We start from the raw sequence: 21545 nt of genomic DNA, 5'->3' as shown, positions 1-21545 counted from the left end.
CTTAAGCTGCAATACCAGGCTCAGCCACTATAAAAATGTATGGCACTGTGCCTGGTAAACAATAAAGACCCCTACTAATCTGACACTTTTCCTAAGGCTGGATTCATACGAGCGTATATTGGCCACGTTTTCATGGCCGGCCGATATACGCTACCCATCTGATGCATTGGTTTCCAATGCATGATTTCAGATAGTCAATTTTCCGCTGCGTAAAAGCACCCGGCCAGCCAAGATAGCGCATTCTGGTTTTATGCTGGCCGGGAAAAACAGTTCTGGAATGGCCGGAATACTGTGATGGCTCCTATAGACTCCTATGGGAGCTGCCATTGAAGGGAGGTAGGAGGTACTTTAGCAGTGTGTCTGCTAAACTCCCTCCCCCTGCCCAACGGTATCCCAGGCTCGGCGTTTACTCCCCGGACCCGGTCAGTCAGAGCGGCCATATAAACGGGAGAGGTCAGCCGTAACTTGGTCACAGCTGCCTCTCGTTCATGCGATTTGCAGCTGCGCTGTGGCCATGACACGTCTAGCCGAAAAGTGTGACGCCCATGTGAATAAAGCCTAAACTTGGTGAAGTCAATATCAAAACCCTGGAAAACCAACTAAAAAGTGACAATACCGCAGCTAAAAGACACAAATCCCCTTCAATCACTTTAGCATCACCCAAGAAATTAAAGGGGTTGTGCAGCAATAGAAGAACATGGTTCCTTTTACCAAAGGCAGCGACACCACCTGTGCACTAGTTAGGTCTTAAACTGCAGTTCAGTCGTAATCGCTTCTATAGAGCTGCAGTACTACACACAACCACCGTGTGGAGCTGTCCTTGAAAGAAAGCAGCCATGTTTTTCGAATTCTGTTCAACCCCTTTAAGAATTGCAATAATTCACATACAATGCATTGAAAAAAAGCCACAAGGCTGAATCTATATTGAAGAGGAGAAACAAAGTGCATGGACAATCAAATCCTTAGAAGTCTCTGGTTCGTCGGTCTTGAGATAAGACCCAATGCTCGATATACTCATCATTTGGCAAGACACGTAGTCAGTCGATGGCCGCCTACGGTGTGCAGAGTAGATGTAGTCTACCTTGTAGGCAGCAGAGGTGAGGAGCCGAGAAACGTCGGCTCGTTATAATTTGCTGTTCTTTCTGAATTGAGAAACCAAGTTGAGGACTTGTTCGGAGGCCTCGATGTGCTTCCCTCGGAGGTATCTAGCACTGTTGACCGACGTGTCCTCCAAGAAGTAGCGATAGTTGACCATCATACCGCAGGAGGCCACAGCTCCCCGCGGACTCGTATCCGCCATCCAGTTAAGTCGCCACATGACAGCCCCATTCTGTAAGTGGAAGTTTGCTACAGGGTTTAAGGCGAAACCACGATGCTTCTCTCCGTACAAGTACCAAGAGCAGAGCCTCATCAACGGGGCCTCCAGAACCTTGACCAGTCTTTCAGACTTCATCCACTCATTGGTGGTGAAGAGGCGCTTCAGGGTCTCAACAGCCGGTATTCCCGTGATGTCCGATATCTCCTCGCACTCCGATTCCAACAGTAGCTCAGTCCTTCCCAATTCTTTTGTTTGCGAGTTGAAGGCACCGAGGAGCCACTTAGTAAATCCAGGGATTGGGGATAAACTGGAGAACTCCGAGATCTGGGAGAATTCAGCCTGCAAAACATGGAACGTAGTAGAATGAGATGGTTTACGTATGTGGAAGTTACACCAACATGCAGAGATCTGAAAAACTGATACACAAAGTGGTCGTAGAAAGATGCAGCACCATTTATTACACAATGTACCATAGTTGAGCCCAGTCTGGAATACCCCATCATCTTCTTTGGATGATCCCTTTTTCTTAGAAGGGGCCTTGGGTAAGATGACCATAAGTGTGTCCTGCTCTTGATCCCACCCCCCATAATAAGATGTAATCTGCAGGGGAGCCTGACAATAGGTGTTTGAAGGGGTTGTGCCAAGTTATAAAAGTTATCACCATCCACAGGATAGGGGATAACTTGATGATTGGTTGGGTTCCAGCTACTGGGATCCCCACTGATCTCAAGAACGGGATCCAGTCTGTTCCACTGCTCTGTTCACTTCAATGGCAGCACCAGAGATTGCCAAAGAGCTTGAACTCTAATCTCCGGCGCGGCCATTTAAGGGAAGCTGTGGACACTTGCCTGGCCTTCAATCTATTTACTCGGGGACTGACCAGACTCCCTTTCTTGGAATTGGTGGTGGTCCAGCGGTCAGACCCCCACCGTCATGAAGTTACACCCTATCCTGTGGATTGGGGATAACTTCATAACTTGGTACAACCCCATGAATTCTTCTGTAGCGCCACCACAGGTGAAATGAAGCATTATACAGTTCGCATCAAAATCAATGGCATGCTGTTGCAAAATACAGATGGGCTGGTTCTTCTGAAGCATCCCTGTGAGGGGGCAGGGCAATTCGGGACCCTCAAACATCAATCAAGGCATTAAAATGCTGCTATAACAATAGATGGCAGTGTTTAAAAGGGTTAATAGCAGCTGTTGCGGGTTGTAGCTAGCACCCACCTTATATGAGACAGGCTCAGCTCTCGAGCCCACTCCAGACACCCAACATGGGTGGTATATGTACAGCGCACATTGAGAAGGCGTTCTAGTGGTTGACTTGATTAGAAATCCCATTTACAACTACCCTATTATACAAAAATGTGTTAATGAAGGAACTTGCTCTGGAGGACTGGAACATCTGTGCACATTACAAAGAGAGACTTCTGACTACATTCAGAACTGTGTAATACCTCATCTGTCCTGTGGTGTCACTGCAGGGAAACTGAATACTTGCTCACTGTTAAGATCCCTGTGATCGGCTGTAATGTGTGAGAATGTTGCAGCATGCTGCGATCAGTTTATCATGGATGGATCCTTCTAGTAGGAAAAAAAAGGTATTGTGTAATATGGAGCACCCCTTCAATATGAATTGTGCCTCAAAGTGTTTTTAAAAAAAAAAAAAAAAAAAATTAATTGTATCCAGCCAGCTGGGCTTTCGGGTGAAATGTCATAAATCAGCGTGCCAAACACATCGCAGTGGAAGTAAGACGGCTATTCCTGGAGTAAAGCGGATGCCGTCTCCATAGAGCCGCTAATTTCTCCGCTGCGCTCCAGCCAGGAATGTATTTTTTTTTTCTGCATATTTTATCAGGGAGCGCATAAATGTTGCATTTTCGATAATTTAAGGAATAATCCAAAGGTCCTGATCTGTGCGCGGAGAGACGTTGTGTGTGTGTGTGCCCGGCCCTCAATCAGCGCTCTGACTTGTTTTCATTAAATCCTTAATAACCGCCAGTAAGCAGAAAGCACGCTTCTATTAGAGCCCTCATTAATCAGACCAGAGGCAGGAACTAATAGGGACGTCACATTACACTTAACTTTTTATTGTGCTTTAACAGTTGCCATGGATACCACTTACCTTTTAAACGTTTCCGCCTAGGTCACCGTTGAGGCTTCAATTAAATAAACTTTTGCAAATCGCCCACTGACATTTGCAAAGTGAAAATAAGCATTTCTTTTTTCCCATTGACCCAGCAGATGCCTCGCTATCATTAGTTCTTTATTTTAAAAAGTCATGTCGGCAATCCGGAGCTATGTGCGACATTAAGAAAGGGAAATTACTAATGTATACCGATTCTGCGCGGTTCAGGCATTCCGTGAAGCCACGCCCCCTAGTTAATAAAGCTTGCTCTGCCCTAAAGATGGCTACTGATGCCATGATACATGAGCCACTTCCGCTTAAACATCAAGGATCTGCACAAGGCACATGCTATAACATAACTAACGGCATATACTCACCTCTCCACGTTGTATTCCACAGCACTGCTCGGTCCTCCGCTCCTTTATTGGTTTACAAGCTGCAGTCCCGCCTAGTTTACGGATTTTATGGGTGTTACAGCCAATGGCAGAGCTCAGCGATCGAGCTGAGCTCGGTTATTGGTTGCAGCGCCTGTGAACAGACTGGGGCAGTCTAAAATTGTGTCGTAATAGGGGAGATCCAGAGAAGCGGCGCAGGACACAGCTGAGAGAGGAGAGCATATGCTGGTTGGTTATGTTATAGCATGGGATATAGGGTTTTTACAACTCGGACAATTCCTTAAAGGAGGTCTGAACTTAAAGGGCGAGTTCACAGATTGCGTATTTGCTACTGAATTTCAGCTGCAAAATTTGCACAGAAATTGCGCAACAAAACATAGTATAATGTAAGCAAAAAAGGTTGTAATAAACCCCATTCCCTCTTAGCGGAGGAAATCCACAGCCATTCCTGCAGCATTCTCAGCCACAAAAAAGCAGGGGATTTGCATTGCATATTGCAAAACTTGCGGTGAAAATCCACATGTGCATATTTAATTGCCGAATTTAGGCCCTATTCATATGGGCTAGTTCAATGTCTGAATTCCATCAGAGATATATAATATAATATAAAAAAATATATATATATATATTTTTTTTTTAAGGGTAGTACACAGAATGGCCTGTAGGGGGCTGTAGAAAGGCATTTCTGGTACCTGAAAAAGAGAGAACACCACTCGGTGTGCCAGGAAGTAACATAAATGGATCAGTTCCTGCCACACTCAGGGAGAAGCGGACTGCCAGCCAGAGAGAGAGGCGGCAGCAGTGTAAGGACTTGAAGCTTGAGTTCCAACGCAGACCTGTCTGGGCCTATCACAAGACCTAGCAGGGAAGGACACCTTCTAGTTGCCCTGAGTGGGGGATGGTGACGGAGACTCTGTGGGTTGTAAACCCTGAGATTGTGTATATTTCACAAATTGGTTGCTGCATATGAAATAAATGCTGGCAGGCGCCAGAATTTTAAATGATCAGAGTCTGTGGAGCGTTTATGCACATGGTGCCGGCCCTGCAGAAAGACAAAGACGGCGATTCTGTAAGCGAGTGATCCCCAGGTTGCCACAATAATATTGATATATTATATACACACATACATTGCAGTATTTATATAATGCACACACATATATATATATATATATATACACACACACATATACATACATACACACACACTGACTGTTTCCTAATCCTGTAAATGCCTTTCATGCCCCTTCCCTTCCCACGCTATTCTTGCAGCTGCAGACGTATACAACTCATTAACGACCCGCATCAGCTTCTTTTTACTTGAAGGAGACAGAAATCTCCTCTACAGCTAAGACAGATCAAGAGCAAAAAGGTCTAAAAATACAGAAGATTGTGCAGACAAAATAAACATCCCTAAATGACAGTGTTTACATCCTAGACTTTGGGCAAAGGAGGGGGAGGGGACGGTTTGCTGACTTTCTGCAACTTAAAGAGACTCTCTGTCTCTTTTTTACCCTCTCTGAAGGCGGCACAAGGTGCAGACAGTCACACTGATTACAGCGATGTGTCTTCTGTGTCGATCTGTACAGCAGTTTGGGAGAAAGTTACATTTTATCAGTGGCAACACAGGCGCAGAGGATTACAGGAAGTAGTCCTGGACATCCAAGAGGTGCGGGATAGCTACACTACTCCGCCCTCCAGCATGACTGACAGCTGTCTGCCCATTACTGTACATAGAGAGTTGCCAATCATTGGCTGGAGGGCAGGGTGGGTGTGACTAGGCAGCAGCTCGTGACTATGCAGGACTAGTTCTGGGTCTGCTACTAATAAAATACAAACATTTCTCCCAAAGTACTGCACGGATCTACACAGCAGACGTATCACTATAATCAGTGTGATTGGCACTATATGACGGTGCTCTCAGGAAGGACTACATGCTGACAGATTCCCTTTAACTGCAGAGTAACTCAAAAGTAAGCTTTTAAGAGGAAAGTCAAGGACACTTCACAGCGATCCTCTCAGACTCCTAGCTGAAAGAGAGTAAAAAGCAACACTACATCTAGAAATGAATGATACAAGTAAAGGGGAGATAATCTCCCCTCCCCTACGGTGTCCGTCCTCAGGATTTTCTACATGATCCTGAAACAAACAAACAAACAGTCTTGTAGAAATCCAGCAGAGAATTTAGGGGTTAATCTCCTGCCGATCTATTCCATTTGCCTCTCAAGATTGGCTCAGGGGTGGAGCTTAATCTTTGGGAAGGGGGGAGAAGCTCCTGCTGCAGTCAGTAGTTTAAGCTGGCCATACATTTAAAGTGGGTATCCGACGATAGCACCTCTCCTATGGATAAGCTTAAGTGTCTCAATGGGGAGAACCCCACTAATCCTGAGAATGAGGGTCCCCTCTTCTTGTGACTGCGCAGTGAGGAGGAGATTGAATAGAGTGGCGGTCACGCATGCGCAGCACTCCTCTACCTCTTTTAATGGGGCTGATGGAATTAACTGAGTACAAGCGTTGGCTGCTTCTGGCAGTCCCAATGAAGATGAATGGAGTGGCACTGCGCATGCGCGACCAATGCTCCGGTCAACTCCCTCCATGCTGCGGGTGGTCAGCAGCAAGCCCGCAGTGAGAAGGAGAGGGGGCATGGGCCACCGTTCTCTAGATCAGTGATTAAGGCAGTTTTTGACACAAGGCCTTAAAGGGAGAAACTGCTGAGATATTTATTTTGGGGGGTGGGGGTGGGGCATTTTCTATGTTTAGTGTTCTATTAAAGAGATAATCTAAAAATAAAGTCTTCTTACTTCCAGGAATGACGCCACCCTTGTTTATAGGTGGTGCCTGGTATTGCAGCCTAGCCCTATTTACTGAATTGGTGCGAGCTGCAAAATGATCAAACTGGAAGAGATATAGAAGTCTGTTACACATCCTGCGCTTGCTGATTCATGAATACAATTGGCACAACTGCCGACATGTAACAATGCAGACTTATGTGACATTCGGGGTATGTGGAAAGCTGGGCGACTTCCATGATATACATGGTAGGAGTCCAAAGATGCATCGAGCCAACAAGACTAATCAATGATCTGTCTATATACAGAAATGTTTCCTCTGCAGCCCCAAGTGGGATGGCAGAAGGTGGCACCTGTACCCCATAACCATTGGAAAAGCAGTGGTTTCCAACCTCACTGTGCCCATTATTTACATCTGACAACTCATGGGCGGAGGGAATCACAGGAACGAGGAGCTCAATGGCGAATCTAAAATGCCAGGATTAATCGCCATGGGAGGTTTTATACTGCGCCAATGTTTCATAAGGAACCGGCTCGGATGCTTTGCTCTGCCTGCCTTAGGTTCAGCTGGGTCTGTCGCCCTGGTACTCAACGCAAACTCAAAACTGTGCCAAGTCATTCACGAGTCTGGGCTGCCGAGCAGGTGCTGCCATTAAACGGAACGGCGAGAGTCCCATCCTACATTACAGGACACATAAATGTTAACATTAAACCGGATGAGATATAAATGTTTACTTCATGCCGGCGCTGAGTGGCACAGCTGCGACCGGTCCAAATCGTATGCCATCCCACTTAATTTGAGTGAGAACACAAGTGCCCTTTAAGTGGAAACCGATGTAAAAACAGAAAAATTAATATGTGAGTGCCGCGAAATATGGCCGCAAGATATTAATCTGGGAGAGCAAGAAAAACAAAGCAACTCGGAGCTTCTGCTGTGATCTTCTACTGCTGGATGGATATTTCTGAGCTGAATGGGTTAACTCTACTCTAATAACAGCAATTCCAGCCACAATGGCTAATGTAGAAGTCTCTCCTCAGCTACACAAAAAGGAGTACTGCCAAAAAGGTATCACGCCATAATGTATCAGGGGCAGCACAGATCTCATATTCTCCCAATACTGGGAACAGACTTCTACTGAGATCACTGCTGCCCTCTAGTGAATATTGGCTGCCGAGTATAAAAAAGGGGAGGCGAAAGTAGTTGTCACTGCTCAAGCCCAAACAGGAAGGCCTGAAAAATGAAAACCATCCCCAAGTATAATACTGCCAGCTATGTACAAGAATATAACTACTATAATACTGCCCTCTATGTACAAGAATATAACTACTATACTACTGCTCCTATGTACAAGCATGTTACTACTATAATACTGCCCCCTATGTACAAGAATAGAACTACTATAATACTGCTCCCTATGTACAAGTATATAACTACTATAATACTGCCCCCTATGTACAAAAATATAACTACTATAATGCTGCCCCCTATGTGCAAGAATATAACTACTATAATGCTGCCCCCTATGTGCAAGAATATAACTACTATAATGCTGCCCCCTATGTACAAGAATATAACTACTATAATACAGCCCCCTATGTACAAGAATATAACTAGTATAATACTGCCCCCTATGTACAAGAATATAACTACTATAATACTGCCCCCTATGTACAAGAATATAACTACTATAATACTGCCTCTATGTACAAGAATATACCTACTATAATACTGCCCCCTATGTACAAGAATATAACTACTATAATACTGCCTCCTATGTACAGGAATATAACTGCTATAATACTGCCTCCTATGTACAAGAATATAACTACTATAATACTGCCCCTATGTACAGGAATATAACTACTATAATACTGCCCCCTATGTACAAGAATATAACTACTATAATACTGCCCCCTATGTACAAGAATATAACTACCTTAATACTGCCCCTATGTACAAGACTATAACTGCTATAATACTGCCACCTATGTACAAGAATATAACTCCTATAATACTGCCTCCTATGTACAAGACTATAACTACTATAATACTGCCCCCTATGTACAAGAATATAACTAGTATAATACTGCCCCCTATGTACAAGAATATAACTACTATAATACTGCCCCTATGTACAAGAATATAACTACTATAATACTGCCCCTATGTACAAGAATATAGCTACTATAATACTGCCCCTATGTACAAGAATATAACTGCTATAATACTGCCTCCTATGTACAAGAATATAACTTCTATAATACTGCCTCCTATGTACAAGAATATAACTGCTATAATACTGCCTCCTATGTACAAGAATATAACTGCTATAATACTGCTCCCTATGTACAAGAATATAACTAGTATAATACTGCCCCCTATGTACAAGAATATAACTAGTATAATACTGCCCCCTATGTACAAGAATATAACTAGTATAATACTGCCCCCTATGTACAAGAATATAACTACTATAATACTGCCCCCTATGTACAAGAATATAACTACTATAATACTGCCCCCTATGTACAAGAATATAACTAGTATAATACTGCCCCCTATGTACAAGAATATAACTACTATAATACTGCCCCCTATGTACAAGAATATAACTACTATAATACTGCCCCTATATACAAGAATATAACTAGTATAATACTACCTCCTATGTACAAGAATATAACTATTATAATACTGCTCCTACGTACAAGAATATAACTACTATAATACTGCCCCCTGTGTACAAGAATATAACTGCTATAATACTGCCTCCTATGTACAAGAATATAACTGCTATAATACTGCCTCCTATGTACAAGAATATAACTGCTATAATACTGCCTCCTATGTACAAGAATATAACTGCTATAATACTGCCCCCTGTGTACAAGAATATCACTACTATAATACTGCCCCCTATGTGCAAGAATATAACTACTATAATACAGCCTCCTATGTACAAGACTGGGGTCCCCCAGGGCTCGCTCCTCGGTCATCTCCTCTTCTCTATCTACACAGACCCAAATCAGACAAACCATCTGATAATTCAGCCTCCAATACCATCTCTACGCTGCAGACACCCAGCTATACACCTCTTCCTGTGACATCTCTGAACCATTCCTGCCAAACATCACTGACTGTCTGTCCGCTGTCTCTATTACTATGTGCTCCCTTTTTCTCAAACTTAACCTCTCAAAAGCTGACCTCCTTGTCTTTCCATCTTCCAGCTGACCTCCCCCTAACATCTCCATATCTGTATCTGGTACCATCATAACCCCCAGACAACATACCCGCTATCTTGGGGGTCAAACTGGATTTGGACCTCTCCTTCACCCTCCAGTTGTCTCGCCCGAACCTTAGAAATATTGCTAAAATCTGGCCATTTCTCAGCATGAACACGCCAAAGACTATCGTTGTCGTCCTCATCCACTCCCAACTCAACTACCGCAATTTGCTGTTCATTGGCCTTCCCTGCCGCAGCCAGGCTCATCTTCCTATCCAGACGCTTCTCAGACACCTCTGCATTATGCCAGTCACTGCAATGGCTGCCCGTCCACTACAGAACTCAATTTAAACTCATCACCCTCACCCACAAAGCTCTCCATGATGGCGCACCACCGTACATCGCCTCCCTCCTGTCCGTACATCACCCACTAACACACTCAGACTAAACGCCCCTCTAATACAAATCTCCCATGCCCACCTCCAGGACTTCTCTAGAGCAGCACCCATTCTCTGGAGCAGGCTACCCCAGAACATCCAGGCAATCCCCGGTGCACGGAACTTCAGACGCGCCTTAAAGACGCACCTCTTCGAAGAAGAATTCCAAATCTCCTGATCCAATCCCCCACCCACAACATGCACCTACCCCTCCCTATGGTTCCCCACACTTTGCCCATCATATATATCTTCTGCCCCTGTACCTCCTGAACACCCCACCCCGTCTGTACTCAAGTAATTGTATACAACATGTAACTGTAGTATTGTTTCTTTTCCCCCCATGCCTTGACAGCGCTGCGGAATAAGTTGGCGCCATACAAATAAAGATTATTATTACTGCCCCCTATAGACAAGCTTCCCCAATGCCCGGCTCGTAGCTGTCGGAATAGTCTTGCAGTTAGGTGAATTGTATTTCCAAGCCTCCTGCACTTCAGTGAACACTAGATGACACTTCTATAATCCTGGAAGCGGACTCACAAGTGTTTTGTTTTTCGGTAATGGAATAGCAGATGACGGAATAATTTAACTTGGCGTCTTCAAGAGATGAAGGCGTCGTCCTCGGATGCTCGCTGCCGCTCTCCTGCTCCTACATGTCCCCATCACCGGTGACTGTGCGTTGAGCACGGCCATGGCTCTGCATACAGCACATTATTAGCAGGCTTCCGTTACAGATCCTAGTAGCGCAGAAAACAATGTAATTCACCGCCAAGAAATAAAAGGCATAAAGCAGGGACGCGCCATTAAAACAGAGAGCGCCCTCAGCAGACGTGTACGTGCCCATCTTCAGAAATAGCAAACATTACTAAGTATATTCTAAATGCCAGATCTTAACTACGGTTCACTTTGGTGCGGTACATTGCACTATATAGCAGTATGATGTGCAGGAGGAGAAGAAAAGAACTGTGAATGCAGCCCTGGATGCGACTGGAGCAGAAGACACAATATAGAGTGCAATCAAAGACATTGTGCCAGCGCTATATCTCAGTATTGGTGTCCTATAGTGAAATATCAATAGTGTGCTTTATTGTAAGGCATCAATGCGTTACATGAGCGTATAGCGCACAGGCCCCTGGGGGCCCCGGAACATGGATTTCAACTTTGTTTTGTGGCCCCTGTAAGAGATAGAGAGTAAAACCCAATTGGAAAGTTGAAGAGTAGCATGTGAGAAGCAGAAATCAGCTTTGTGTGTCTCTAAGTCTCGTGGGACCGCTGCTAGGACTGATGTAAGGAAAGTGTACTCAAAGTGGGTGCCTACTACGCTACATGCATAGAGCCGTTCAACAGAGTAGTCTAGGACTGACGCCATCATTGTGAGACCGTGCTAGAGAACAGCGATGCATAGATTTAGTGAAGATGCTATGCAAATTACTAGTGTGAGCACGAGCCAATCAGAAGACAATGCAAATGACTAGCGAGAGCACGAGCCAATCAGAAGACAATGCAAATGACTAGCGAGAGCACGAGCCCATCAGAAGACAATGCAAATGACTAGCGAGAGCACGAGCCAATCAGAAGACAATGCAAATGACTAGCGAGAGCACGAGCCCATCAGAAGACAATGCAAATTACTAGCGAGAGCACGAGCCCATCAGAAGACAATGCAAATTACTAGCGAGAGCACGAGCCCATCAGAAGACAATGCAAATTACTAGCGAGAGCACGAGCCCATCAGAAGACAATGCAAATTACTAGCGAGAGCACGAGCCAATCAGAAGACAATGCAAATTACTAGCGAGAGCACGAGCCCATCAGAAGACAATGCAAATTACTAGCGAGAGCACAAGCCCATCAGAAGACAATGCAAATTACTAGCGAGAGCACGAGCCCATCAGAAGACAATGCAAATTACTAGCGAGAGCACGAGCCCATCAGAAGACAATGCAAATTACTAGTGAGAGCACGAGTCAATCAGAAGACAATGCAAATTACTAGCGAGAGCACGAGTCAAATCAGAAGACAATGCAAATTACTAGCGAGAGCACGAGCCAATCAGAAGACAATGCAAATTACTAGCGAGAGCACGAGCCCATCAGAAGACAATGCAAATTACTAGTGAGAGCACGAGCCCATCGGAAGACAATGCAAATTACTAGTGAGAGCACGAGTCAATCAGAAGACAATGCAAATTACTAGCGAGAGCACGAGTCAATCAGAAGACAATGCAAATTACTAGCGAGAGCACGAGCCAAATCAGAAGACAATGCAAATTACTAGCGAGAGCACGAGCCAAATCAGAAGACAATGCAAATTACTAGCGAGAGCACGAGTCAATCAGAAGACAATGCAAATTACTAGCGAGAGCACGAGCCAATCAGAAGACAATGCAAATTACTAGTGAGAGCACGAGCCCATCAGAAGACAATGCAAATTACTAGCGAGAGCACGAGTCAAATCAGAAGACAATGCAAATTACTAGCGAGAGCACGAGTCAATCAGAAGACAATGCAAATTACTAGTGAGAGCACGAGCCAAATCAGAAGACAATGTAAATTACTAGCGAGAGCACGAGTCAAATCAGAAGACAATGCAAATTACTAGCGAGAGCACGAGTCAATCAGAAGACAATGCAAATTACTAGCGAGAGCACGAGTCAATCAGAAGACAATGCAAATTACTAGCGAGAGCACGAGCCAATCAGAAGACAATGCAAATTACTAGCGAGAGCACGAGCCCATCAGTAGACAATGCAAATTACTAGAGAGAGCACGAGCCAATCATAAGACAATGCAAATTACTAGCGAGAGCACGAGCCCATCAGTAGACAATGCAAATTACTAGAGAGAGCACGAGCCAATCATAAGACAATGCAAATTACTAGCGAGAGCACGAGCCCATCATAAGACAATGCAAATTACTAGTGAGAGCACGAGCCAAATCAGAAGACAATGCAAATTACTAGCGAGAGCACGAGTCAATCAGAAGACAATGCAAATTACTAGCGAGAGCACGAGCCCATCAGAAGACAATGCAAATTACTAGCGAGAGCACCAGCCCATCAGAAGACAATGCAAATTACTAGCGAGAGCACGAGTCAATCAGAAGACAATGCAAATGACTAGCGAGAGCACGAGCCCATCAGAAGACAATGCAAATTACTAGCGAGAGCACGAGCCCATCAGAAGACAATGCAAATTACTAGCGAGAGCACGAGCCCATCAGTAGACAATGCAAATTACTAGAGAGAGCACGAGCCCATCAGAAGACAATGCAAATTACTAGTGAGAGCACGAGCCAATCGGAAGACAATGCAAATTACTAGAGAGAGCACGAGCCCATCAGAAGACAATGCAAATTACTAGTGAGAGCACGAGCCAATCGGAAGACAATGCAAATTACTAGAGAGAGTACGAGCCAATCAGAAGACAATGCAAATTACTACAGAGAGCACGAGCCAATCAAAAGACAATGCAAATTACGAGAGCACGAGCCAATCAGAAGACAATGCAAATTACTAGTGAGAGCACGAGCCAATCAGAAGACAATGAAAATTACTAGTGAGAGCACGAGCCAATCAGAAGACAATGCAAATTACTAGTGAGAGCACGAGCCAATCAGAAGACAATGCAAATTTCAGTAGGAAAATGTGGATTGGAATTTGGCGCAGTCACTTCGTTGGACCTGTGTTCACTCTAGGGACTCTTAACTCAGATCGGTTCCTGAATCTCCTGCAGATGACAGTGGATGACTTCTTGGATGATCTGCCGCTATGGTAGCAGAAGGAGGCCACTATTACACTTTCCTTACGTCAGCCATAGCAGCGGTCCCGCGGGGCTTAGAGAGACGTGGAAAGCAGATTTCTGCTCCTCACATGTTACTCCTCAACTTCGTATTTGAGTTTTACCATCTTCTCCCTTACAGGAGCCAAAATCAAAAAATGAAATTCATGTTCCAAACCCCAAGGGGGCCGTGCACCATACCATCAAGTAGCACATCCGTGCCTTCCTATTCAAGTACACTATTATTTTAATATAGGACCCCAGTACTGAGATATAGCGCTGGATCTGGCTAATTTTCCCACGTTGGTTAAACCTCATATAATATAGCAGAGCAAGGAATGTACTGGAGTGCCACCGAACCGGTAGAGGGGTGAGCAGAACTCTGCTTGACGTTCTGGATGGCACTGGAATAGAAGACAAGTACAATAATTTGCATCACCGCCCAATATTCTATGTACACTGAATTACCCCTTTATTAGAGGCCCTGGCCTTCTCACGATTGGCGCTTCCCTGTAGGGAAATTAGAGTTTTTACCCCGGAGTGCAGCATAAAATCACATGATCAGTTTTCCGTGGAGCAGTTTCAGTGTGAATCCATATTAGATGGGACAATCCAGCAATGTGAACGACTTCCAACGAGGTCCGGTCATCGGTGCTGGACTAGCCGGGACCTCACTGTCAACTGCAGGTGGTTTTCTCAGAGAGTATACGGAGAAAGCGTGATGGTGAAAAAACATCCAATGAAAGGGGATGCTGTGACTGGAAACAACTCGTCAGTGAAAGGAGTCCGAGGAGGATGTCAAGAATTGACTTGACGAACACATGGTGCAGTGTCAAGTAAACTGCAGCTGAATACACCGCTGGTACTTCAACTGTGTCTAAGCACACAACTCGCCGTTCCTTAGCATGGGCTATAACAGCGGACGACCAGTCTCAGCGCCATTGTGATGAACAGAAAGGCCGAAACTCCAAGGGGCAGAAGAGCGAAAAAAATTGTATCACTGAGCAGCAGAAAAACATCACCTGGTCAGATGAACCTGGATTTCTGTTGCACCGTGCTGATGGGAGTCAGAATTTGGCGAAGCAGCATGAATTGATGACCCCTTCCAGAACATGTCAGCCCCTCCCCCTAATTTGTAGCAACTACAAGGAATTTCCTGTCCGCAGGGGCCGATATTTCTTTCATCACCTAGCGGCATCTACGCCATGATGGAACTGCTGTGATTCTGATCGTCCAAGGAGCCCAACGCTACTAGATTGGGGGGGGGGGGGGGAATAATTCTCTAATAATTCATTGTGTATTCGAGCTGTAAAATGCAGCTGAACTTCACTACAATTGCAATAAAAAATAATAATGGTCTATTTTTGTGGGATTTTATACCTTTTGCGAGCGGCGGCATCTCATTTCTCGGCGCCGTGACTCGGTAAACATTCTCAGTCCCTGGAAAACACTGCGGCTGCGGATAATGAAGAGGATGCGTTCAGCAGATCTTAAAACCAACGACTGTGTCACGTGTTTGATGTATGTCTCCGCTTTACAGTTCATCCTTGGCAGGCGCTTGTGGAGGCGAAAAAAAAAAAAGATCCGCTAGCGTAAACGCACTTCTACGGCCAGCAAACCACAACTGTTGACAAGGCTTCCAGTGGATACTGGAAATATATAGCTGCTTGTCGAAAAACCAAGCACCATTAAAAATGGCTCCCACCGAGGCCTGACTGCAGGCGGCTCCTCCAACCCCCTTCCTCCCCAACGTGTCGCGTCTTGTATTCGCTGAGCACGCAAAACCGAAAGCACAAGGCCAGATTGTCACAAATGATAAAAAAGGTGTTCGTAGGAAAGTATAACGAATGGCGCGCCGCCAACCGGATATCAAACAGAGAAGACGCTCTCCTGGCCACAAAGTGGATTAATGTTCCTCCCGCTACAAGAGAGATATAAAACACATGTGCCAGGCACGGGGGAAAACAATCAGCGAATAAAAAGAGGGAATAGTAAATTTGCGCTAAGATTCTGTAGTTCCACGCAATCAGGTCGACGGCGTCCACACAAAATAATAGCGATGGCGCAGATCATGGCTGCCAAAGAACATCCTTGTGTTATGCTGCCCCCCTCAGGTGCATTAGGGGCGTTTATGGGTGCGAAATAATGTTAGGTGTTAGAAAAAGGGTACGCTCTATCCCTCTCAGATTTGTGGCATTTACGAGGCTCATTCGAGTCCTAAAAGGCCTCCTAATGTTTTTCTCGGAACATGAGCGGAGAGAAGCCTTGGACACATTCTAGAAGACGCTGGCATTCTTCGGAGAGGAGAGGGACAGGTGGCAGCATCGTCCAGCGCACACAACCCACGTGACCACGGCTGGAGTTAGAAGCGGTTTCAACATTTATAATGGCCCCATTCCTGTTCCAAGACCAGCGTGTGATCATCCGCTTTCTTTCTTTTATGCAAGCGGCGGAACATCCATTGGCATTCATCGTCTGTTGAGTGAGACATGGAGAATTGGTCATGGGCGTGAAAAACGTGAGCTTGCAAGTGCAACAGTTTCAAGAGGGCCAAACGTCATGGGAGAACAAACCGAAGGAGGCTCACCCGCGCACTAGTCGGCCCGACAACACCATTGCGTGAGTGGGCGAGTGGTTATGATAGGGGGGGGGAGGGGATTCCACCAACTGACTGTGAAAGAGATTGCCTGCAAAGTCAGCATTTCTGCAGATCTGTGCACGCCATCCTGCTTGAAGACCTGTAGACGTGGAAAGTTTCCTCCAGTTGGGTGCCGCAAATGTGCCCGACAATCACAAAGCAATGTGTCAAACGATCTTGACACGCGGTGATGGCAAGAATGGTGCCTTCATCCAGTCCCTTGTCACAATGGATGAGGCATGGATGAAGCACGCTCTCCGTAGTCGCACATTTTCTAGTCGTGCTGCTCTTGCATCAGTGATTTTCTAGTGGGAAAAACAGACCCCTTAAAGAAGTGTTCGGAGCGGCCATGCAACCATAACGTCGTCGTTGTGAGAAAGCTGTATGCCAACAACGAGACTGTGTTAAGGATTGACGATACTTTCAGTGCCAAGTCGTTTTTAAGAAAATTAGGAGACCTTAGAACTTGAATGCACCTCGGAAGTGGCCTCTGATCGTTAATGTACTGCTTAATGGCAATAATCAAAGAATATTTTACTGCAGGCTCTTAAAATCAATGTCTTACCAAGAAATCCCATGTCTACGTACCCTATTAATCCATACGCATGTCATCGAGTTGGGAAGGTCCCTTCTACAGCTTGCCTTCAAACCTGGTGGGCTTGGCACGGTAATGTATTACATAGCCATCCATTCATTTATAGAAGAAGCATGGAATATCACAATTCCCATGTGTTGGTCATCGCAGGGCAAACGTGTGGGTGGCTGCACCACCACCTACCAATTGCCGTGATTTTCAGAAGCCGTTCCCTAAGCCAACAGTTGTGTTTTTGATACAACAGATTTAAAAGGGGTTTTATCACACCATGTATATAGGATGTTTACCTGCCCGGAGCCGATACTGAAGGTTAAGGCTAAACTTGGCCGTACACTGGTGACTTTGGCTAGTTGAAAAGCTCACTTTAGACCATCTGCTGGCCACCGTCCGTGGCTGTTGCAACAAACAATGGCAAAATCTACTGAAGGGTTGACCTGCCATGTTGAATTTTTGCAGTTGTCGTCGGGTGCTACAGTTGAGATGATGTTTATGCCTAAAGACAAATCTGCAGCCCATCAATGGAAGACCAGACCACCGGTCATGGCAGAGATTGATTGGAGATTTGCCTTCTTAACCTATAGTACTGTTGTCCAAGACCAACCAACCATGAACGACAAGTTGGACAATCCCTTTAAGGATTACTGATGGCTATTTTCTGAACAAGACCCCAAACTGACATTTAGTCCTACCTAATGTTACACTGAACAGGTTCGCAATTTACTCACTTTTGCAAAAGGGATTCGTTTTCCCAATAGGGACTATGGATTTCTCAAGGAACCATGGGACCAATCAATTTCTACTGTTGTCATGTATATAGACTCCCCATGAGGCTTTGTGGCACGTTGCATGGGTACCTGAGCAACAAGTTTCGAAAGGTCATCCTTTCATTTACACATATTGTGCATGCGCTGATGTAAACTGAAGAACACGGCACATAAATAGGACATGCAATTGAAAGGACGGTCTACCGATACTGCTGTAGTTGTGGATATCCCCATGCAAAGTGCCACAAAGCCTCATGGGGTTCTATATACATGACATCCGCGGAGGTTGATTAGATTTGACAGCGGGATTACATGACCAATCAACTTCCACTGACGTCACGTATATAGACCCCCATTAACCTTTGTGGCACTTTGCATGGGAACATCAGCAACTACGGCAGTCTCTGAAGACATTCCTTTCATTAGTATGTGTTGCGTATGCGCCAATTTTCTTTAATCTACATTTGTGCATGCACAGTATATGCAAATAAAAGGACAGTCTCAAAACTTATGTAGTTGCTGACGTACCCATGCGACGTGCTGCAAAGCCTCATGGGGGTCTATGTAAATGACATCAGCCAAGTTGATTGGTTACGCAATCCCGCTTTGAAATCCAATCACGTTCTATTGATGTCATGAACACAGGCCACCAAGAGGCTTTACGGTATGTTGTTTGGGTACATCAGCAACAGTCTCAGAGGGCCATTCTTTCATTTGCATGTGTTGCGCATGCGCTGATGCTCTTTAGTTCATATCAGCACATGCGCAGTTTATGCAAATGAAAAGATGCTCACTACCTCCAAGACTGTTGTAACTCCTGATGCAAAGCAAAGGCTCATGGGGGTCTGTGTAGGTCATGTCAGTGGGTATTGTTGGATTTCACAGCGGGATCACTCTCCAAGGTCCCGATTGGGAAAACTGGAGCCTTCTGCGAAGGTGAGTAAATTGCAAATCTGTTCAGTGTAGCGTAAAGAGCAGAATAAATGCTGGTTTTGAGTCTTGTACGACCCCTTCAGTATATAGCCACCTTAACCCTTTCCAATCCAATTTGTATCCTGGTTTTCCTAGGGGGCTTACTCTTTTCCTGCCATTATACAACAGCGCTATATGCTGGCTAAAGCCAGTACTGCATGGGGTGACACGTTGGATAGGCTCCAACAGCAGAGAGTCTGGCAATATACAGTAAGAGAACCCCGATGGATTTCTTCCAACAGCCTTAAATCATAATGTCTTATGTCGTCAGACAGTGGATTGGAAAGGGTTAAGATACCCTAGTACTTGAGTATTGTGCTCCTTCAGTTTCCATGAGCTAGTACATGGTCATCCCATTAGAAAATGACAATGATGGGTTTCTAAAGAACAGCAAAGTGGGCCGAACACCACGTTCTTCTAGGTCTAGCAGTCAATGTTGGATCCTCATTGATCGTATCTTTATGGCAGATCTAAACCAAGGGTAGCCATAGACATGACTGTCAATTTTGTAGGGATCTGCTAAGTAATGTAATGTCTATGGCCACCATTTCCTTCCAAAAATGACTGAATTACCCTATTAATTCAACACCGAAGACCGGCTATCACCACCGTATCAACTGAACACCAAGGACCCGCTAATCACCACCCTATTAACTGAATGCCGAGGACCCGCTATCACCACCCTATTAACTGAATGCCGAGGACCCGCTATCACCACCCTATTAACTGAACGCCGAGGACCCGCTATCACCATTCACTCACCTTGACTGTAAGCCTATTAGGATCCATTCCATATCCCAATTTGCATAATTGCTCACCCTTACAATACCGTGTAAAAACAAATCTCTCTTTTCATGTGAGTCTTATTGCTTCTTTCTGCCGCGAAACATCAATCAGAAAGGGAAAAAAATAAAAACAGCCGATCCATTTATCTCACCTGGAAACTCATCAACTTCAAAGGGTCGTGCGGAGCCTGCCACATCTGCTAATGTTACGCAGCTGTTAGCCAGAGATAGAAGACAGTCCCTTTAAATAGCGCTGAACAATGTCTGAGCCTATGGTGCGAGCCTCCTCGTGACACCCCTCCGTCCTCCCCGCGAAAAAGGCTTTCAGCAAGCCAGCGTCGGGGCACAAAAGCCTTTTTGCAGATCCGAGGCAGTTACTAAGCAAGACTAAAAGACACATCACAGACACTAAATAACTTATCGAGCCCACAAAGGAATGACAGCAGAAGCCGGCCTTTGATGTTCTAGTGGTACTGACAACTGCAAATGTCACAGCTAGATTACTTTTTAGCACTGAAAAAAATAGCAAAAATGCATTAACCCTTTAACTCATAAATAATATACTCCTACAAGGAGGCGTTCTGCCATCAACGAGGCTCTATGTTGGTGGACTATTGGATTTTTGAGACTACTACTGCTGCTGCATAGTCTCTGCTCGTCCTGATATCTGCGACAACCACCTTGGGCAACACTCAATAGGACAGGCTTTGGCCCCATATACCTCCAGCAGGTGTACCATTTTTGTGGGTTCAATTACATTATGGGGTAAGAGTCATTGGTACAACACGACACTCATGGGAAGCGTTTACCGGTGAGGTCATCTCGCATCCTTCCATGAACGTCTCTAACGTTGCTCCAACTTAAAATAAGTTTTCCAAGACCAATGCACAATATTCAGGACCGGTCATCAGTTTCGGATTGGTGAGTATCTGCTGCTTGAGATTGGTAGGGATCAATTAGCCATTTCAAGAACCCACCCAAGCACTGCGGCCTCTTCTCAAATTCATCAGTCACATACCTAAGAGCAGCTCAGCCCCATTCAGGTGAATGGAACGGAGCTGCATTACCAGGCACAGCCACTGTGAAATGTATGGCACTCAACCGAGCACCAGAGTCACTTCAAACAGGTGATCGGCAGGGATCCTGAGTGGCAGACCCTATGGAACCATGGGACCAACCAACCGGTTAGACTTTGGGCTAGTCTCGGTATGGTTGGCAGCTGACCCCGCTGAGGTCAGAAGCACTGGCATGAAGCGCTACGAAAAAGAACTTATTGACAAATCTTGCACTTTGCTAAACAGGAAGATGGGAGAGACCCTGCCTAATAGCGAAGCTGGCGTCCTGACAAGGACATCCCCATGGTCTTTACTTCGGGGCTGGCTATCCCTGTCGGGGATAGTACTGGTCACAGGACGCACAAATAACACAGGACGGGGCTGTGCAAACCATGGAACAGGGAGCGGTACCAAGACCGGATTTGGCAGCAGACAGACGCACATCAAGACACAAGCAAAGACAGGAACAGGATCTGACAACTGACAAAGTATAAGATGGAAATGCTGGGTGACTGGAGTAGGCTCACACCAGGCTAAGATTCAAACATGAGGAAGCAGAAAACATAGAAGACAAAGAGCAGAGTGAGAAGACAGAAGTAGGGAGGCCAAGCAGGATGACAGAGCTGAACACATAAATGGGATAAGGTGCAGAGAGAGGGAGGCAACCAAT

The 21545-nt window shown here is 45.3% G+C and overlaps 1 protein-coding gene across 1 annotated transcript in view; it reads right to left on the bottom strand.

Annotated features, from left to right (window-relative positions):
* Nucleotides 1-894: 894 nt before the first annotated feature.
* LOC136582749 (malonyl-CoA decarboxylase, mitochondrial-like) overlaps nucleotides 895-21545 on the bottom strand; it is a 59074-nt gene continuing 38423 nt past the window's right edge. The window contains exon 5 of the mRNA XM_066583984.1: nucleotides 895-1657. Within this exon, the coding sequence (XP_066440081.1) occupies nucleotides 1124-1657 (534 nt within the window). The 3' untranslated portion in view covers nucleotides 895-1123. The remainder of the gene's footprint in view (nucleotides 1658-21545) is intronic.

The sequence above is a fragment of the Eleutherodactylus coqui genome, chromosome 11 (assembly GCF_035609145.1).
Source record: "Eleutherodactylus coqui strain aEleCoq1 chromosome 11, aEleCoq1.hap1, whole genome shotgun sequence".
Lineage (NCBI taxonomy): Eukaryota > Metazoa > Chordata > Amphibia > Anura > Eleutherodactylidae > Eleutherodactylus > Eleutherodactylus coqui.
The sequence above is the reverse complement of the archived record's forward strand: the minus strand, read 5'-3'. Positions and strand labels throughout refer to the sequence as shown.